This window comes from Zalophus californianus, chromosome 5 (assembly GCF_009762305.2).
Source record: "Zalophus californianus isolate mZalCal1 chromosome 5, mZalCal1.pri.v2, whole genome shotgun sequence".
NCBI lineage: Eukaryota > Metazoa > Chordata > Mammalia > Carnivora > Otariidae > Zalophus > Zalophus californianus.
In genome coordinates, this window is record NC_045599.1 from 120100151 (window position 1) to 120122157 (window position 22007).

A 22007-nucleotide genomic window follows, 5' to 3' on the forward strand; every position below is an offset into this window, starting at 1 on the left:
TAGTAATTCAAAGCATGAGAAGATATGAATGGAAAGAAGAGTGGAAGGTCAAGGATAGAACTTTGAGGAATGCTATCGGAGGAGGAGTTCAAGAGCAGAGAACTTAATTTCTCAGTATTAGGAAAATTAGGAGAGATTAGTGTCTTGTCAACCAGGGATACGGAAAATTTCGGAAGGATTGGGTACCAATGTCACATGTGGCAAGGAGGTCCTGAAAGATTAATGTTAGACAAACATCTGCTTTTGGAGGCATCCTGAGGGCGGGTACTTTGACTAATTTTTGTGTATTTAGTGCCTAGAACAATGAAAGACACAAGGTAGGCACTCCACAAATGCTTATGGAATTTTATTGACCTGGTAATCACTTTCATTAGTAAAATAAATTTACTCAAATGATTCAAACTCAAAAACTTTTGTGAGACGGTACTGATATTTTCCCAAGGGAGTTCTTCCTTAACCTAATCCAGGCTAAATTTTCAGTAAAAAAAAAAAATAAAATAAAGGAAACGTAGAAAACTCATCAATCCAATGAAGGAAAGGAGGAAAAAATGATAAAAACACAAAATAAGGCAGGTAAGTAAATTTAACCAAAAGGTTAGTGTCACAGTATTAATATCAGAAAAGTAGAATTTAGGCAGAAACTTGCAATAGGACTAGAGGAGTGTTACAGAAGATTAAAAAGTATTAGTTCAGGGGCGCCTGGGTGGCTCAGTCGTTGAGTGTCTGCCTTCGGCTCAGGGCATGATCCCAGGGTCCTGGGATAGAGTCCCGCATCAGGTTCCCTGCTTGGCGGGAAGTCTGCTTCTCCCTCTCCCACTCCCCCTGCTTGTGTTCCCTCTCTCGCTGTGTCTCCGTCAAATAAATAAAATCTTTAAAAAAATAAAAAATAAAAAAATAAAATTGTGGTAAGGTTGATCCCTGAACATCCCAGGGTTAGGGGCCCCCACCTCACCCTACCCTAATGGAAAATCCCCACATAACTTGACTCCCCCAAAACTTAACTAATAGCCTACCATTGACGGAAAGCCTTACCAGTAACATAAACAGCTGATAAATACATATTTTGTATGCTACATGTATTATATACTATGTTCTTAAAATAAGCTAAAGAAAATGTTAAAATCATGAGGCAAATATATCTAGGTCACTGTATTTATCAAAAAGAAATCCCTTATAGGTGGGCCCACACAGTTTAAACCCATGTTGTTCAAGGGTCAACTGTATTTTATTCATCACAAACTTTTTTGTATAAACTTTTATTTTTAAAAGTATTGCCTAAAAATATTATTTAAACTCAATTACTGAGTTTTTTGGGCACCCATTTAAATTCTGCCCCTGGTGCACCTGGGTGGCTCAGTCCTTCGGCCGTCTGCCTGCCTTCGGCTCCGGTCATGATCCCAGGGTCCTGGGATCGAGCCCCACATCGGGCTCCCTGCTCCGCGGGGAGCCTGCTTCTCCTTCTCCCCCTCCCCCTGCCTGTGTTCCCTCTCTCGCTGTGACTCTCTCTGTCAAACAAACAAACAAAAGAGTATGCCTTCGGTTCAGGTCAGGATCCTGGGGTCCTGGGATCCTGCCAGTGGGCTCCCTGCTCAGTGCGGAGCCGGCTTCTCCCTCTCCCTCTGCCCCTACCTCCTGCTCATGCTCTCTCACGCGCCCTCTATCTCAAATAAATAAAATCTTAAAAAAAAAAAAAAAAATTGCCTGCAAGGCTAGTGCCTCACTCCAATCCCGGGTGTGGACAGAAGGATACTTGTGCGTATCTGAAAATATAACCCCAAGTGATATACTGCAAAATCGTAAGAAAAAAAATCTGACATAATCTCGACAATAGTGTTAAGATTTTTAACATACCCGCATCAGAAACTGATCAATCAAAAAACGACAATTTCCCCGCGGCTCTATGAAGGGCAGGCGGCAGTAGGCCAGGCCGGTGCTGGGCGCTCGGGGTCCGGCCACCTAAACCCGTCCCTAGGCCGCCGGGGCAGAGGCTGGACTCTGGCGAGTTCCCAGGCCACGCCGAGCAGGTGCACGCACTTCTTCCAAGCCTTCCCGGAAGAGACCAGGGCTTGCGGGCGACCATGGCCCCTCCCATGGGCGTATTCCTTATTCTACGTGGGCCGTTTCTTCTTGAAGGTCCTCTCCCTGCGCCGCGCGCACCACCCACGGGCTAACAGAAGTCGCCGGACCGCGCCAGTGGTGCCAAGCCCGTTGCGCACGCGCACAGGCCGGAAGAGCGGCGGGATGTGGCCCCAGTATACGAAGAGGAACACCACCCGCTTCTCGCTGCAGCCGCTCCTTCTTGGGCTCTGGCTCGGGCTCCAGCTTGGGCTACGGTTCCAGCACCAAGTCTCCCGTTCCCAGCCTCTCCTACTCCACGGCCGCCATGACCGCAGGCACGTGGGCGTGACAGCCGTAAAGCGCCCCGACGTCGTGCTTTTGTCTTTCCCCCCATCTTTGGTTTTGGTTTAGTTTCCTCTGATTTTTCTTTTCTAGGTTCTTGAGTAGAACGCTTAGTTCTTTTTCGTGCGTCTGTTTCAAATAAATGCACTTAGGCTGAATTTACATTCCACCCGATATAATAAGTAGTACTTCCACTTTTTGGAGTAAATATTTTGTGATTTTTTTTTTAACCTATGAATCGAATACAGTTTCTAGTTTCAAAACATGATATTTGTAAGTTTATAAATATTTTATATAATATTTAGATCCAAACTTTTAAAAAATATTTTATTTATTTATTAGAGAGAGAGAGGGGGAGAGAGCACAAGCAGGGGGAGCTGCAAGCAGGAGAGGGAGAAGCAGGCTCCCTTAGGAGCAGGGAGCCGGATGTGGGGCTCGATCCCAGGACACCCGGATCATAACCTGAGCCCAAGGCAGCCGCTTCACCGACGGAGCTACCGAGGTGCCCCAAGATCCACTTTTAAACAGATACTTTGCACAGGAACCTCCCCTTCAAATGCTATTAATAATAATAATAATAATAATAAAAAGCCCTAACTGCAGATAATGCTATATAATTTTGTGATGGAGGAAAAAACCTCTTTCCTTCTTCCCTTGTAGGTTCTTGACTGTGGCCCCTGTAACAAAAGACATTAAAAAGGGAAAAGCATACAAATCTATGTAAGTTTTAGTTGACATGGGAGCCTTCATAAGGAAAGGAAGACCCAAAGGAGCAGTTTGAGTCAACGCTTACGAAGTTGGACTGAGTGGTAAATTGTGAAAAAGTAACAAGACAAAGGGACCTGGGCTAGGGCGGTTAATCATGAAAGTGACCGGGAAGATAAGGGTTAGTTTAACCGGGGTTGGTTTGTACAGATTTCTCTTCGCCTCAGCTTGCCCTGCAGTGCAGTAACGCCATCTCACTCCACCCAGAGGAGGGGTGAAGTGTCGCCCTCTGGTGATAAAAAATGTCTTTCTTCCTCCAAGTGCAGGGAGGGCACCTTTTCCTTAGGAGTTTATCTCCTGCTTTTAGGAAGTTAGAATGCGGGGCGCCTGGGTGGTGGCTCAGTCTTGGGCGTCTGCCTTCGCTCCTGTCATGATCCTGGGGTCCTAGGATCGAGCCCCAGATTGGGCTCCCTGCTCAGCGGGAAGCCTGCTTCTCCCTCTCCCACTCCCCCTGCTTGTGTTCCTCATCTTGCTGTGTCTCTGTCAAATAAAATCTTAAAAAAAAAAAAAAAGGAAAGTTAGAATGCCCTTTTTGCATTGCTGTTTTTTTTAAGTTAAGTTTTTAAACTTAAAATCAGTATGCCAGAGTGGCAATTTTTGGGGTGGAGTTTTCTGAATACCTTCAGTGAAAGTAAATTAGAAATTGTAGATGAAATGGACAATTTCTTAGAAAACTAAGATACCAAGATTGACTGGAGAAGATATAGAAAACCCAAAAAAGCATAACTATTAAAGAAATTAAATCAGAGTTGAACATATTTCCGTCAAATAGACACCAGGCCTGGATGGTTTTAGAGGTTTTACCAAGCACTGGAGGAACAGATAGTCCTCATCTTATTACAAACTCTTCAAATAATATAACAGAGAAAGCTACTCAATGCATTGTTGAGATTAATATAACCTTAATACCCAAAACATTCAAGATTCATATCAGAGGATGAGAGTATAGACTAATCTTGTTTATGAAAATAAATGCAAAAATTTAAATAAATAGCAGATCAAACTCAGAATCATATAAAAATTAATACCTTATGACCAAGTATGGTTTATCCCAGGAGGGCAGGGAAGAAAATAGATTAATCCATCATAGTAATTTAAAATTTGTGTGTTGAGTGTACTATGGGCTAAGCACTGTTCTAGGCATCTAGCAAAGTAATGAGTTAAAGGAAAAAAGCCTTGGGATGCCTGGCTATCTCAGTCTGTAGAGCCTATGACTCTTGTTCTTGGAGTTGTGAGTTCAAGACCCACATTGGGTGTAGAGATTACTTAACGTTTTTTTTTTTTAATGAAGAAGAAAAAAAATGAAGGAGAAAAGCCTTTCATTGCTATACAGGAATTGAGAAGGAAGAGATAAAAACATCTGTTTACCTAGAAAACCAACGAATATCAACTCCAAATGATTATACCTAGAAAAAGCTCAGCAAAGTTGCTGGATACAAGATCAACATAAAACAATCCACAGCATTTCTACACATCAAAAATAACTAGAAAGAGTGATTTTTCCAAAGACCACAATAGCATAAAACTTATAAGGTACTTAGGAATATATCTAAGATAAGATATATAACAATATTTTATTATTTTCTTTATAAAGGCCTGGAAGGACATCAAAGAAAACCTGAATAACTAGAGAGATAATTCCACATTTATGGAGGGGAAAACAATATTTTTCAGATGTCTGGTCTCCCAAAATAATAAATAAATTCAGTGTAATTCCAACCAAAATTTCAAATATTTTTGCAGAACTTAGCAAGCAGATTCTAAAATTTTTAGGAATGGTAAAGGGCCAAGAATAGTCAAGACAATTTTGAAGAACAAGTTGGGTAAGGAGACTTAATTGTGTTAGGTATTAGGATTGATTAAAAAGTCATCTTAATTGAGACAGTATGAAGCTGATGCAAAGATAGGTAGATAGAGCAACGAAACAAGAGGAAGCCCAGAAACAGCCCTATGTGTATGTGGGAACATGAAGACTTAAGGGGTGTCTACACATCAGGGAGACTGGGCAGTTCCGCTGTGGAAAGGCAGCGATCTTGCCAACAGAAGATTCCTCTGTCCTGATACAGACAAGAGAACACACTATATTACTGAGTGAGCATTCGCAGATTTACAAGCCTTTTGAAAGTGACTCTGAAGTTAGAACAGAATCGCACACATTTTATACAGGAAACAAGCAAGAATAACTTCTTATCTCCTCAAAAAACAGAGGTTTGCACCTTGTGGCAATCCCCGTACATCCTGTGAGAGACCCTGAGCTAATTCGAGAGGCATGTTTTTACATATCTAGAGGTTCTTTGGCAGTGACCTTAGATATATAGCTATAGATTAACAACTGAAGACTGGGTTTACTATTTAGGGAAATTTGCCTCTGTTGCCAAGGTTAGGGTAAGAACTCAGACTCACTATGTCTCTAAGGAAACACTCTTTAAGAAAGAAGGGAAGGGGAAAATGGTCTCTTTGTCCTTTATAAATGGAGAAAATAATTTTTATTTACCTCTATGGTTCTGAGACACTGGTTATCCTTATGCAAACAATTATTTTTCTGGCTCACAACATACGTAAAATCTGGGTGTAAAAAGCAAAACTCTTTTTTTTCATTAGAAAATATTTACTGAACACTAATTATGTCCTGGACACCAAGGATATGAAAATGGATAAAGCACCATCCTTTCAATCAAGGAGTATAGATTCTAGCAAAGGAAATAGATCCATAAACCAAAAAAATGATGATGAACACTATAAAGAAGTAAACACTCTAAAAGAAGTATAGGGCGCCTGGGGGAAGCCTGTTGAGATTTGATGATGGGATCTGATGTCAGGTCCCAAGTCCTCAACTGGCCACCCTAAGCTACGTTTGTGGGGGAAATTGTCCAGAAGGCTGATTTAGTTAAGGAAAGATTCACACTGGCTGGAACTTTGGCCTCAAGCCAGGTGAGCTGGCCTCTGCGGCTGAGAACTGGCAGGCTCAGTTGCTAAAAAGCAAAGCTTTTAAAACAAAATATTATTTTTATGACCTCCAGCTAGATAAGGATTTGCTAAATATGATATAATGGTGAACTATAAAGAAAAACTTTAAAAATAGTTAAAAGATAAGCTACCAAGTGGGAGAAAATAGTTTCTAATAAAAAAGATCGGAATCCAAGATATTTTAGGAATTCCTTTAAATAAATAAGGGGAGGGAAACAAACTGTAAAAACCAAACAAAAAAAAAAAACTGGTAAATTAGGATTTAGCAATTTAAAGAGGTAATTTAATAGCCAATCATTTCACTCATATGGAAATGGCAAATTTAGGCCACATTGCAATATCATTTCAATCCCACCAGATTGGCAAAATTTTAAAGTGACATTATGAAGTGTTGTGGAGAATGTACAGAAATGCAACTTAAGGGGCGCCTGGGTGGCTCAGTCATTAAACATCTGCCTTCGGCTCAGGTCATGGTCCCAGGGTCCTGGGATCGAGCCCCGCATCGGGCTCCCTGCTCCGCGGGGAGTCTGCTTCTCCCTCTCCCACTCTCCCTGGTTGTCTCCCACTCTCCTGGCTTGTCTCCCACCCCCCCAGCTGTGTTCCCTCTCTCGCTGTGTCTCTCTCTGTCAAATAAACAAATAAAATCTTAAAAAAAAAAAAAAAGAACAGAAATGGAACTTTAATCTACTGCAGGTGGGAGTGTAAATGGGTATAATCACTTTGAGAGCAATGTGCCAGTATCACAGGATAAGGTGCATATTTCCTCTCTGTAGCCTTCCGGTTTTAGTCTATGTGCTGCCAAAGCGAGTATATCCTACAACCTAGTGATCCCATGCAGTCTGTTCTCTAGAGCAGTGGTTTTCCAAGAGTGTTCCAGAACTGGCAGAATCAGCATCACTTGGGGAGTTGTTAGATGTGCACATTTTCAGGCCTCATCCCAGATTTACTGAATCAGAAACCTAAAGTGGGGGAGGGATTGACAGCAATTGGGTTTAAAAAGCCCTCCAAATGATTCTGATGCACGTTTAATTTTGAGAACCACTGCCTTAGAGAACTTCTCATACAGCCCTGGGGGAGACATAGAAGACCAAGCAAAGCTTAGCTTAAGGTGCCAGACCTTCTGGTATCTGGATTCCAATCCCAGCCCCACCATTTCTTGGACCCCCCTTTAAGCTGGAGGAAGTTATATAACTTTTCTTTTTATTAGTGACCCATCTCTGAGATGGGGATAAATATGGTACCTTCGGCATGGAGTTGCTGTGAATGAAGTAATTCACATATGGCAGTGGATGGCCCAGAGTAAGCACTCAACAAATGTAACCTCTTATTATCATTAGGGTATTTATCGCAGCCCTACTTGTTAACACTAAAGTATTGAAAACATATTTCCTAAAAGTAAGACTGAAAGCAAGCATGGAAAAGGATTAAAATTGGTAAAATTTGGGTAGTGGGTATATAGGTGTTGTACCATCCTTTGTACTTTTCTAGGTGTTATTTCGCAAGCAAAGAAGAAGAGCAGAAGTGTTATTAGTATCCCTCCACACTTAGATTTCTACGTAAGATTGTTTCAGTAAATTATGATGTCTTCATTAGACATGTTTCCATACTCTCTCAAATAAATAAATGAAATCTTTAAAAAAAAAAAAGAAATGTTTCCATAGAGGTTAATGAACTTGTGTTTTTGGCAGAAGATATAAGGTGATGTGGTCCCAACACTCTTTTCATATCTTCCTGTCACGACTTGCACTCATAATATCCTATAATCCCCATGAAATGTGCATAAATTCTGTCTTTCCCCACTTTTGTGCCTTTATACCCATTCTTATCCACATTTACAGCCCTATTCAAACTCTCCATCTTTCAAGTTCCCAGCTCAAATATCATCTCCTTGATAAAGATGTACGTGGATCTGTTATCTTTTCTGCCTCTGAATGTTCCAGATGTTTCTCATATAGCCCTTGTCATGTTCTGCCTTATGTCAGAAGTGTTTCCCCCTACTTCGTTTCTCACTTCTTATACAGTAGCAAATCATCTTTTATAATGGGGCAAAAATCAGTACAGTCTACAAAATATTTGAAAGATGATGCAGGGGCGCCTGGGTGGCTCAGTCAGTTAAGCATCCGATTCTTCATTTTGGCTCGGGTCATGATCTCAGGATCGTGAGATCGAGCCCTGCATCTTGCTCCACGCTGAGCATGGAACCTGCTTAAGACTCTCTCTCTCCCTCTGCTCCCACCCACCCGGCTCATGCTCTCTCTCTCTCTCTCTCTAAAAAAAAAAAAAGGATGATTCAAACATCGACTTCAATTCACTGAATATACACATCAGATGCTACCCACGGAAACTGTATGGTCCAAGCTTCACTGATTGGTGAATTGGTGAATAGAAATTATGATGTTCTGAGTCCTGGCCTTCTTCCCTAGTCAGTCATTACAGGGTTTTTCCCAGGATCTGCAATACAAAATTCTTGATAATTCTCAAATTGCGGGTCATAGAGAAGGGTCTTTCCCTCTAGGAGTCTGGGAAAGGTGGTCTGATAGTGATGAAGGATAGCTGGAAGGCAGGCAGGCAGGCAGGTAGGGACAAGGGGCCCATGCCCTAAGAGGAAACAACCCTGTAAAGGATTTTACATCACACACATGTGTAAATTTTACATTTACACACATCTGGAAGGAGCCTTCCACCCTTTCCCATGTGATAGATGACAAAAACCTGATTGGATGGCAGGTGCATTGAGGGTTAATCAGATGAAAACAGCCCACCAACAAGCCCATAAGAACCCCTAGGCTTAGAAACTCTGGTGGCAACCCTCTCGGGTCTCTTCCCTCTTGGGGAGCTTTGTACTATCGTTCGAGAAACTTTACTATCGCTCAATAAACTGCTTTGCTGCCCACAGCTCTTTGTCTGGTCTACCTCTTCATTCTTTGAAGCGGCGTGACCAAGAACCGTGGGCAATGAAGGAGAAGGAAATCCTGTAACAATAGGTTCGAGAGGCTGACCTCTCACATAATCGGTGCCCCCACCTGCAGGTTTTTGTGCCTCTGCTGGGCAGCTGCTGTTGACCCACTGCCTACCCACCGGTGGGTCCCTTTTCCCCAGAGGAATGACCTTAGGACAGCAGGGAAGTGCATCTACTGTTCTCATAAATCACCTCTCCAAAGAGATTCCCAGATGGAGCTGTTAGGCTGACACACTCTGGAGTGTCCTTTCCAAAGCAAAGACGCGTGTCTGGGGCAGTTAGGAAAGGGGGTGGGTGTGGAGCAGAAAAAGCCTCACAATAAACCCAAGATCATTGCTTGTTCACACCTCTGGGCCCTGCAGTTTTATTAAGCCCACTCTGCAAGACTTCTTTTTTATTTGCAATAATTTTCTTCCCAGATTTCCCTCAGAGAACCTCTACTCCATCAGACAGTCTGTGTCTGTGTGAACTGCAGCTTGGGAACAAAAGCAGGTTCTTTCCCGTGGGATTTCTTGCTTTATGCAGTGGTAGACCAGGGTGGTGTTATTGGGAAGCCTTAGCTTTCTAATCTCATATTAGCTTGCTTTCCCAACCAAGTAACTGTATCAGTTGAATTAAAACTATGTAAATGCGGAAGAAACGTCACCTGATCCCTTTTTTCAACCTTATTGTCATCTCTAAATCTTTCCTATCTGGAAATTCTGGATCATCATTGAAATAGAGGGAGTTGCTGACCACTCTGAAATGGAAATATTCTGACAGGAGGCTGAATGAAAAAAACCTGTAGGAGGCGCTGTTCCCCAGAAGAATGTTAACATTGCCCCAGTCTGAACTGCCCTGATTAACAGTTTTGGTAGCCTCACTTTTTGAGCACTCTTCAAAGGATTCCATCTCTCTTGGTTTTTTATATTTCCAACTGCCTCAGGAGGGCACCAGTCACTTCTGCCAACATGTAATAAATCTGGCCTGCCTCTTGCCTTTCGATAGTTAATCCAGTTTAGGTTAAAGGATCTCCAGGTGTGTCCGTCCTACCTTAACATAGGAGAAATATAATCCAGTTTACTAAGTGCATATAGGTCCTGGGTGCTTTTCTGGCTTAAAACTATTCCTGAATTGATGTCACCACTCAGATAACTCAAATTCCTAATCACACAGGTTTGCCTATGATTCTTAATTCCTACAATGCTTCTGAAAGTCCATTTCATATTTTATAGCTACTCGGGTCAAAACTAATAGCAGGGTTCTGAGTATTAGCTCTCTGAAGCTGGTAACTCGTCATCTTTCTACTCCCAGGGGCTAGCATAGTGATTCACTATATAAGAACTTATAAGTATATATATATATATATATATATATATATATATATATATAGAGAGAGAGAGAGAGAGAGAGAGAGAGAGAGAGAGATCACTCTATAAGAATTCACCTGTAATTCTTACATAGTAAGATGATGAATGAATGGATGGCTACATGAATAAACCCAAAACTTTGGGATATCAAACTTGACTTGGAGAATAGGAAGCACAGCGTAGCTAAATAAGCAATTAGTTTTAAGAAATAAATTCATTAATAAGTGTAAGGACAACCAATGTTCTGTTCTCCTACAGCACTTCAAAAATGGAAATATAATTCACATACCATAAAATTCACCATTTTAAAGTGTACGATTCAGTGGTTTTTAGTATATTCACAGATTTGTACAACCATCACTACTATCCAGTTCCAACATGTTTCATTAACCCCAGAAGAGACCATGCACCTGCTAGCAGTCACTCCCCATTCCCGCTGCCCCCAACCCCTGGCTACAACTAATCTGCTTTCTTGTCTCTGTGGATTTGCCTATCCTGGAAATTTCCTGTAAATGGAATTGTATACTATGCGGCCTTTTGAATCTGGCTTCTTTCGCTTGTAACCTTGTTGTGACTTTGACCATCAGTCTGTTAACATTTGTTTTGCTGTGTTGTGACTATTTGTTGACCTCCCTGCCTCCCACTGGACTATTAAATATCACAAGGACAGAAACTATGCCTTGTTTATATCAACATTTCTAATGCAGAGTTCAGGACCTGGCACAGAGTGGACACTTAGTAAAGGTTTGCTTTTCCTATTCTGGTGAATCTGGTTGTTCGGGGCTTGGGTATTCCTCTCTGCACATATGCATAACATTGCATAACAATGCATATATTATATGTATAACAAAATGAAAAGCCCCTTACTTGGTCTAGATTGAGAGGAAGGAGGTAGATCTTCGTGGCATGACATAGCTTGCCCTGGGAAAGGTAAACATTTTCCTCATTTGGGCTGCTGCAGACTTGCTTGACAGCTAAATTAAAACAAGTGAGGCTGAGCAGGACCATTAATACTCTAACACTTATGTGGATATATTTCAACTATATTAATTCAAATTAGTGGCTTAAAAGTGGGGGCATGTGGGATGCCAACCTTGTCTTCCCTACTTACAGTTAATTTTTCTAATTTTCTGTTTCTATAGTAGGACTTGGTTCAGATTTCCATAGCAGTGGAGGCTTAAAAAAATAGAAATATTGCATGCTTGTTGAAAACTGGCCCCCTCTCTAGAAGTAGTTTTTGCTTATAATTTTTCCTTTGTGTATGTGTCACATTCTTTTTATAAAAATGGGATCATTTACAGTTCTTGGACTGAAACTTGCTTTTCTCACTTAACAATAAATTATGGGCATTCGTTTATCTTAGTGTATATATCCCTCATCCTTTACTCCATTTGGATGTACTATTTAGTTATTTAACTCTTGGTAGACATTTAGATGGGCTCTAATGTTTTGCTATAGTGAACAGCTGTGCACCTGTCTTTAAGTCTTGTGGGAGCCTTTTGGAAGGACAGAATTCCAGAAGTACAATTGTAGTAGGCCAAAAGGATTGAATCCTAAGCATTTAGTTTCAAATGTGCCTCCTCTACTATAGCCTCTTGAGGACAGGGACATACTATTTTATTTATTCTTGTACCTCCTACTTACTGGTATTGTGCCTGGAACATTTTAACTGCTCAATAAATGTTGTTGAATAATTGAATGAATAAGTGAATAAATGAGTAATAATGGAAAGTTTTGATGCTCAAAGAGTGGGACACATAAACATTTTTTGGGGTCACATAAACATTCTTTTTTCTTTTTAAGATTTTATTTATTTGACAGAGAGAGACACAGCGAGAGAGGGAACACAAGCAGGGGGAGTGGGAGAGGGAGAAGCAGGCTTTCCTCTGAGCAGAGAGCCTGATGCGGGGCTCGATCCCAGGACCCTGGGACCATGACCTGAGCCAAAGGCAGACGCTTAACAATGGAGCCACCCAGGCGCCCCTCACATAAACATTCTTAATTTCATAATCAGCTTCCTTCTCTACTCCATTGTTGTGAGTGACCTGATGTTTCCATGTGGACAAGGCATGGATATAGAGATCTTCCCGTATCCTAATGGCAGATACCTCTGTTGCTTAGAGCGGACACTGTAGAGGGATCTAAACATTTCTTTTAGCACCTAATTCAGTGGCTACCTTCTGTTATGAGGCTGACATCTTCACCCACTATTGGCTGTAATTTCCGAAAAATACTTTTAAAATTTACTACCCACTTGGTGGAATGGGAAGCGTAGAATACTGTGTGCATAAGGCCCGTAGGGATCTGCAGATACACATTTTAGCAGGGGATTGGATTTCCTTCCGTGTTTGTGTTGCCCTCCTTACATCAGGGGAACATAAGCTCCTCCTAGCTTGACCTCCTTCTCCAGTCACTCTCCACCTTAATGCATCTTGCTTATCATTGCAAGATGGATTTTCCTAAAATCCTTCTCCTTTCCCAAATCTCTAATGGTCCCCATTTCATAAAAACTAACCCTCCTTAGACTCACATTCAGGGCCTCAATAGTGTGATCTCAGTCTATCTTTTGAACCAAATCTCCCATCGCTCACCTTCCTAACTACCCAGTTCAGATGAAGTGGTTGATTTCTCTCCAGACCCTCAATACATCTTGGTCTTTTCTGTCTCAGGATTCTTGACCATGCACTTCCTTTAGTATTGACAAGTTGTGTTCCTTTTTCTCCACCTGTCCAAATCTTTAAAGATTCATCCAAGTCCTTCCCTGGTAGGAAACGCAAACCTGCTCCAGGGGCCCATGTGGTCCTTCTCTTCTAAACTCTGTGGGACACTCTGTCCATCTCACTTCTTTCATCTCTTCACTGGTTTTGTGTCTTTGCCTGTACTTAATGTTTCATCTTCCCCAAATACAGTGTAAGTTCTGGAAGGGAGAGACGTGTCCTGTCCCAGGTCTGCATTCACAAAGCCCTTAGTAAGTTTCTGACCCTTGCTTGGGTGGATTGGCATTCTGTTTCTCTGGAATCTAAGAAGAGAGCCAGACATGATGTCATGAGCACTGGGTGTTATATGCAACTGATGAATCACTGAACTCTACCTCTGAAACTAATAATACACTATATGGTATTTAAATGAATTTAAATAAAATAAAATAAAAAGAGAGCCAGGCCATTATTTGTTTGTTGTTTTGTTTTTAAATGCCAGTACAGTTAACAGACAATGTTATATTAGTTTCAGGTGTACAATATAGTGATTCAACACTTCCATGCATCACCCGGTGCTCATCGCAAGTGCCCTCCTTCATCCCCATCACCTATTTTACCCGGCCCCCCACCCACCTCCCCTCTGGTAACCATCAGTTTGTTCTCTATAGTCAAGAGTCAGTTTCTTGGCTTGCCTCTCTCTTTCTTCCTTCCTTCCTTCCTTCCTTTTTTTTACCTTTGCTTATTTGTTTTGTTTCTTAAATTCCACATATGAGTAAAATCACGTGGTATTTCTCTTTCTCTGACCGACTTATTTCACTTAACGTTATACTCCCTGGCTCTATCCAATGTTGTTGCAAATGGCAATATTTCATTCTTTTTGATGGCTGAATAATATTCCAACACACACACACACACACACACATTCTTTCTCTGTCTCTCTCCATCTTCTTTATCCATTCATCTATTGATGGATACTTGGGCTGCTTCCATAATTTGGATATTGTAAATAATGCTGCTATAAACACAGTGTTACATATATCCCTTTGAATTAGTGTTTTTGTATTTTTGGGGTAAATACCCAGTAGTGTGATTACTGGATTATAAGGTAGTTCTATTTTTTACTTTTTGAGGAACCTCCATACTGTTTTCCAGGGTGGCTTGCACCAGTTTGCATCCCCACCAACAGTGCACGAGGATTCCTTTTTCTCCACATCCTCAGCGACACTTGTTGTTTCTTGTGGTGTTGATTTTAGCCATTCTGATAGGTGTGAGGTGATATCTCATTGTGGTTTTGATTTGCATTTCCCTGATGATCAGTGCTGTTGAGCATCTCTTCATGTGTCTATTGGCCATCTGTGTGTCTTCTTTGGAGAAATGTCTGTTCATGTCTTCTGCCCATTTTTTAATTGGATTATTGGTTTTTTTTTTTTAAGATTTTATTTACTTATTTGAGAGAGAGAGAGAGTGAGAGAGAGCCCAAGAGGGGGTAGGGTCAGAGGGAGAAGCAGACTCCCTGCTGAGCAGGGAGCCCGACGTGGGACTCGATTCCGGGACTCCGGGATCATGACCTGAGCCAAAGGCAGTCGCTTAACGGAGCCACCCAGGCATCCTGTAAGACGTAACATTTTCTTTCTTTCTTCTTTCAGCCATACTTCCCATTGCCTCCAGCTGTTGCACTGAGGTTTCTCATCATGTCTCCCGAAGGCTTCTGGAGAGAGTGAATCTGTGCCGCATCCAGAGAGCTGACGGGGACTGTGACTTGGCTGCTGTCATGTGAGCACTCTTCCGCAGGGAGGGTCTAAACCTGTCCGGGGATCCTTTCCCAGCCCGTGCGCAGTAGGTTGGGCAGGCTTTGCCTGCTATGCAGCATACAAAGAATCATTCAAACAAGGGAAGGGAGAGTAAATATTCCACCTTCGTTCCGACCCCAGGCTCCCCGGGGTGAGCACACAGTCTCAGGACGGGCATGTCCAGAGCCCCACGCTGGCCTCTGCTGCCCCCACTGCGGTGTGGGATTCAGGATAAACACCTTCAGCCACTGGACAGTGTGTATGAGTTTTCCAAGCAACACTAGGGACCTTCTGAGTGAGAAAACAAAACAAAAATGAAAACAGAAGGTGTCTCTGTTCTATTTTCTGGCTTTACCTGTAGCTTTTTCTAGGCAAGTTTATGGGTTGCTGTCATTTTTTACTCTGAATGCATCAAGAGTGTATACAAGGTTCAAAGAGAAATAGAGAGATGTCTGTACCTGTCACATACAATCAAGCACAAATGCCCATATTTCCTCTTGATTCTGGGCTGTTGGCTCATGGTGAACCCTTTTCAAGCTTACCTCTGGCTCAGTTATTAAACACTTTAGATTTCTGGAATGGCTGGGTGGCTCAGTCGTTGAGCGTCTGCCTTCAGCTCAGGTCATGATCCCGGGGTCCTGGGATCGAGCCCCGCGTCAGGCTCCCCGCTCAATGGGGAGTCTGCTTCTCCCTCTGCCCCTTCCCCAGCTTATGCTTCCTCTCAAATAAATAAATAAAATCTTAAAAAAAATAAAAACTTTAGATTTCTGTGTTCTTCATATCCCCATAGAAACTTTAAAGTCTGAAATGCATTGGAATGTAGCAAATCTGGATTCTGACAACAATACTGTGAGAAAAGCATAAATTATCTCCATGTCACACAAGATAAAGCTGTGCCTGAGGAGTATATAGTTAACCTGGTGACATACAGCTAGAGAATTGCAGAGATGGGCTATGAACCAGGTCTTGTTGTTCAGAACACCATATACTTCAAAGATCTCTCAAAAGTGATGGTGGGACCCATCATAAAATGCTCTCCCCAAACTTCATTTTATCTGGCACCTTCAAATCATAAGGACAGTGTATTAGGCATCTCTCTGGTATGCTGGTTTTAACACCACTTATGGCTACAGGGGATGCTAGTGAACCATTTCATCCCCTTCTTGGGGCTACAAATAAGCTTATTGCTTATGCCTGAGTTCCTGAGTCACTGAGAAGCCTCTTTATTTATTCAATGAATTCAACAAGTAGTTATTGATTAACGTTTCTGTACCAAGCACCATTCTATCCTCAGCTTGTGCTGGGAATGCTGCAGCAACCAAATGGACTCTGCCCTCCTAGAATCTCCCGTGATTCTATTCAGCTGAGTCCTGCAGACCATTCTCTGAGATTTAAGATCGATTTTCCCCCCTTTCAGAGGGATCCATCTATTACCCAACTTTGAGAAACACTGCTCCAAGACAAGATTCTTAGAAGTTCAGAGGAAGAGTTTGTAAGATGTCCACTGATAGATTTCCTTCAGGTCAGGGGGCTGTGAACTCCCTGAAATTAGTGGGTCTGAATGTATGAGCATTGTTTTCTGGGGAGAAGGTTCACAGATTTTATAAGATCCACAAAAAGATCGTAGATATGATACAGTTTAAAAATCACAATTGGGAGGGGAGCACATGGGTGGCTCAGTCAGTTAAATGTCTAACTCTGGATTTTGGCTCAGGTTATGATTTCAGGGTCATGAGATCAAGCCCCACATCGACATGGAGCTTAGAGAGTCTCTCTCTGCTCCCCCAATCCCCACTCACGCTCTCTTTCTTAAAAAAAAAAAATCACACTTGGGGTTAGATGTGCAGAGAAAGATAATTCTGACTCAAACTTTTAATGAGCATGAGTGTCTATATGGCAGGAGGGTAAGGATTGAGGACTCTCTGCTTCTCCTCAGTTCCTATTACCACACTGGATCCATTGGCTTAGGTGGTTTACACTGGGAACCAGTGGTTCCTATAGCAATCCTGGGAGCACTTACTAATGAGGTACTTTCTGAGGGTTGCTTCAAGTTCCCAATTTCTTTGAGAAACTCTCTTAGCACATGGCCGAGATTCTAACAGTCTTTTATTTGATCTTAATAAATTAGTGTTGGTAATAGTTGGAGAGTAAAAATCCGTAGGCAGTTCATGGATAGATAGTACTCTGGAGAATTGGAAACATCTCGATGTTTGTGTCACGTCTACCTACCTATCTTTCTGGCTACTCTCAGAAACACCAAATGCTCAACTGTCACTTCCGGCACACGTCACCTCAGACCATAGAAGCCTTCGAACTTGTAAGGGATCCCATGGGACTCCCAGGAAGGCATGGGGAAAGAAGGAGAGGAAGTTTCTCTCTGTATGTAAGAGTAAGAACAGATCCTGGGAATTAGCGGGGGATGCCATTGGTAACAGGATTTTCAGAAAAAAAGGTATAGGAAAAGAAATAAGTTCTCATTTTGATAAGGGAAAATATAAAAAAAAATGACTTTTCATTTTAAAAAGCACTTAATTTTAATTAAAGGGAAACCATGAAGTCAATCACTTAGATCTAAAAATAATTTATTCAAGTACAGATTTTTAGATACAGAAAACTTTGCAAGTGTTGGAAATATAACTCCCCAAAAGCACGTATTATTAATCACAACTAACAGATATAAAGGAGCTTATAGTGAACTCACTAGATTTCTTTCCTTTTCCTTTTCTGCCTAGAATAGGTCCTTTGTTTACACCCTATAGATGATCATTGAAATTTTTGTTCTCTGAGAGGGGAGTTTGCTTGTTTAAACCCTTTTACAGCGACTTCATTAAAGAGCTTCTGGTTATTTCTTAACATAAACACAGTGCAGATTTGTTTATCTTGGGCAGAGGGCTGAGGTTTTTGAAGCACACAGATTATCTGTTGGGAAGAAAACTTGGAGTTATTAAATAAAGTTATCTGAGCATTTTTTGAAAAGTGATTGTTGAGGGGCTGCTCTGCTTAGGGGAAGGGGTAAAGCAATCAGGTTCAGGGGACAATTACAGGTTTGATCTCTGTGGTAGGGCCACCTCTCTAGGTCCCTGGGACCATCTCTAGCTACTCTCTTTTGGGCAAAAGCATCAGGGGATCAGCCTTATGGTTTTCTCAGAGCCCAAACTCTCCACCAAGAAATACACAACAGGCTGGGTCAGCGCCCAGCAGAATACTGTGGAGTCAGGGGTAGAGGAGGGAGTGTGGGCTAGGCCCCCTCCTCGTCCAACATTACCTCATCTCTTTTTATCCTGATGATGAGTACACCGGAGGTACAAGTGCAGGTTTAAGCAGGCTTTAAACTTTAAGATTTGAAAACATCCTAGCGTCTTGGATTTGGGAGCTGTGTTCTGGTAGCTGCTCTTCCCCCCTTGTATTACCTTGAGAGCTTGAGGCCCCACGGGGCAGGCCTTTGCAAAGGGTCCTGCACGGTAGCTGTTTCCCATCTTCCCATGGCTCTCCACACCCCTGGCCCTCTGTCCGCACCGCCCCCATCCAGGGCTCACCTTCAGCTCCAGTGCCAGTGCCCCTCATTCCTCACCGACTGAGGGAGTCAAGCGCTAGTTCCCTCCTGTGAACCCTGTGGGCTTAACTGGATGTCAGTGGAGTCTTTCTCCGCTGGATGTCTGCTCAGATTCGTGCTGGCACCACAGGGAAAGGAAAGCGTTTTAGTCGTTTGGGAAGGATAGGAGCTTCAACTCTTTTTTTTTCTTCCCCCACTGAGCACTACCTCCGGGATCTCTCCTCTAACAGCCGAAGGCAAAGCAACTGGCCGCAGGAGAGGGAGATTTCCTTTGGAGGACCTCTCAGTGGAAGACACTTAGTGAATGTATTGTCCTCCTATCAAGAAGCCTCACTGCTTTCAAATTAATATTCCCATATGCTGGCTTTATTTTGCTTAAGCTCATTGAGACCTTTCCCAGCTTTTCCCCTCATTTCAAGAGTCCCCATATTAGCAGATGATTCCTCTTGGGTCATCTGGAGAAGTGACAACCTACCCTCTATCCTTCGGGGTCCCCCCCCCCAGTAACAGGGGCAAGGGCTCATTTTATTCAGACACAGAATATTGTCTATGTAGGGCCAGCAGGATCTGTGACATTTAATAAAAGCTGGATGGCACCTGGGGGCAAATTAAAAGTCACAATATCTTGTGTAACAAGAAATTCTTCCAGTTACTAGAAATTGTGAATGCTGCTTTATGGTTCCTTCACCCCAAGGTGAAAATTTAAAACATGAAAACACTTGAGAAGGGGTATGAATCTATAGTATATTAAAATCTTATCAAACACTGAGAACATTTTAGTTGATTCTTTCATTAAAAACAAAACCAGACTGTTTTTATTTTGAACAATTTTCACTTCGTATCTATAACTACTGAATTCCTACTGTGAACAAGGCCTTTTTTCAAGACAATTCCAGACTATTCCTCCTTCAAAGAGAGGAGAACATCACACCCCAGGACAAGGGTAAGGTTTGAAACAAAAAGTCATACAAAAACAGCATAAGCTAAGTCCTAGAAGAGAGGTAATACTGAGAGACCCAAAGGGAAAGCAGGGCATTTAGCCGAGAGAATCTAGAAAAACTGCACGGAGATGTTTGAGGTGGGCCGTGAGGTGTGAGTTGGTTTTGTTGGGTGAAGCTCTGGGTCAGGAAGACCATTGTTTTCCCTTGGTTTCTCTCGTTCCCCTCATTGCTGCCCTCCTCCTCCTTTTTTTTTTTTTTTTTCATTTTATTTATTTATTTGACAGAAAAAGAGAGAGCACAAGTAGGCAGAGCGAGAGGGAGAAGCAAGGAGCCCGATGCGGGACTCGATCCCAGGACCCTGGGACCATGACCTGAGCCGAAGGCAGATGCTAAACCGACTGAGCCAACCAGGCGCCCCTCTTCTTCCTCCTTTTAACGCTGCCACTGAGGAGCCATGGGCCACAGGGTAGTGAGGATTCAGCCTCGGGATCCGCGGCTTTAGGATCCAGTCTCGTGTCTCAAAGTGGGAACTGCCCCTGAGTCACTAAGTTTTTACTTCGACTTTCCATCAGTGACTTTGTTTATCTTCCCTCCTTGGCAGCCTTCACGTCAGGCGCAGAAGAATCTGTGTCAGCCCGCACAGTCATGTTATTAAGCAGTGGATGAAAGAACAAGCAGCCAAGAAAAACGCTAAGGGCAACTCCTGCCACAAGAAGAAACATGCCGGTCAGAGGAAAAGTAAAGGGGCACATCAGGGGAAACCAGAAATCCACAGCCATAAAAGTTCTTATAAAGTGTTTGCAAACGAACCTACACAGACAGTTCCTCAACTGGACTTGGCCACGGTTGCTTATAAATTTATCTCGTGAATGTTCCTTATTGGGAGTCAACAGGGCAAAACAAACTATATGTCTTAAAGGAAAAATTATACAGGATACAAATGTAGCCAATAATATACTCATCTGAAAATGAAATGAAAAGATAGTTCTTCTCTTCATATCCTATTTTAAGAGCAGCATACAGATCTAATTTCTCCCAACTTTTTTTTATGAAGGTTTGCAAACCTACAGAGAAGTTGAAAGATTGGCACAATGAACACTCGTATACCTTTCACGTAGATTAATAATTGTTAATATTTTGCCACATTTGTTTTCTCTCTCTTTTCTCTCTTTGCGTGCATGTGTGTATAAAACATTTTACATATAAATACATATTTTTTTGCTAAACCGTTTGACAATAAGTTGCAAATGTCATGATACTTCTAACTTTTTTTTAGTGTTACAACTTGACATCCCCAAGAATAAAGACCTTTTGTATATAATCACACTATCAGCTTTATACCTAAATATATTTACCTAATATATTAGGTATATATATTAGGAATATATATATATTTAATTTTTAAATTAAATTTAATTTTAATTTAACTTTCCCCCAACTATTTCCAGAGTATAATTTTTGTACAGTTTTTTAATCAATCAAGGTTCACATATTGCAATTAATTCTTATATTTCTTTAAAAACTTTTACTCTAAGAAAGTCCCCCCTGCTTTTTTTCTTTTTGCTTTCTTTCCATGGCTCAAAATTTTTAAAAGAGAGTCTAGGGCAGAATCTGTTCCACATTCTGGGTTTGCCTGTTTCCTCATGACCACGTTCAGGTTTAACAGTTTCAATAAGAATGCTTTCTATGTGAATTTGTGTATTTCTTATTGCATTATCTAGAGTTTGTAAACATTGGAGTTCATTTTCTACATAGAAAAGTTTTAGCTGTATATCATTTTAATATCACATCTAGGTTTGAGTAACTACTGTTGTTGGATTGATAAACTCTGATGCTAAAAAAAAAAAAAAGTCTGCTTTGCTCAGAGAGCCATCTGGCTCCCACAGTGAGTTCTTAGTGCACTAGGGAAGGATCCAGAGTTGGGTGCCATGTGGGATTATCTTACACTCTCCTAACAAGGAGCCTACATCTCTTAACTCCTGGTCCATCTTTCCCACACCTTGTTGGTGGATCCTGTTGCATGGCTTGTCTTTGGGCCTCCTTGTGTGTCCACAGAAGCTTCCAGATGCAGAGTAAGATGTAGTTTTCACAAACGGCTGTCAGATGGCAGAAACACGGTGTCTATCTTGCCAGGTGTCAGGTGTCCTGTGCCTCCCTGATGACCAGTTCCAAGCAGCGGTGTTGCCAGGCTGACTTGGAGGTGGTCATGGGTCGCATGGAAGTGCTGAGCCCCATGTAGGTTAAAATGTCATCAAATGGCCTTTGTCCAATTCCCCTCATCGACACTAATTAGCATGTGATTTGTTTATTCACACCAACAATCCTGTGAGCTCTGTACTGATATTTCTACTTTATGGATGAGGAAATCTGAAGCTCATAGAGGTAAAATGACTTGCCCATGCTCCCACCGGAAGTGGCAGAGACAAGCTTTGTATCCAGATCCCCAGACCCTCCCCAGTCCAGCAGCCCCAGCAGTGGGCCCTAAAAGGTGTGCAGGTGGAGGTAGGGCAGAGGGAGAGGAATTCAGATCAAAATCTGTGCACCTGGTGCTTCACAAAGGGCTAGGGGGAGCAGGCGGACGGTT

The 22007-nt window shown here is 42.0% G+C and overlaps 1 protein-coding gene across 1 annotated transcript in view; it reads left to right on the forward strand.

The window, feature by feature from the left end:
• The window catches only part of CCL28 (C-C motif chemokine ligand 28), a 30375-nt gene extending 9229 nt beyond the window's left edge, over positions 1-21146 (forward strand). Inside the window, exons 2-3 of the mRNA XM_027606708.2 lie at positions 14786-14912; positions 20025-21146. Coding sequence (XP_027462509.1) covers positions 14786-14912; positions 20025-20292 — 395 coding nt within the window. The 3' untranslated portion in view covers positions 20293-21146. The remainder of the gene's footprint in view (positions 1-14785; positions 14913-20024) is intronic.
• The last annotated feature ends 861 nt before the right edge of the window (positions 21147-22007 follow it).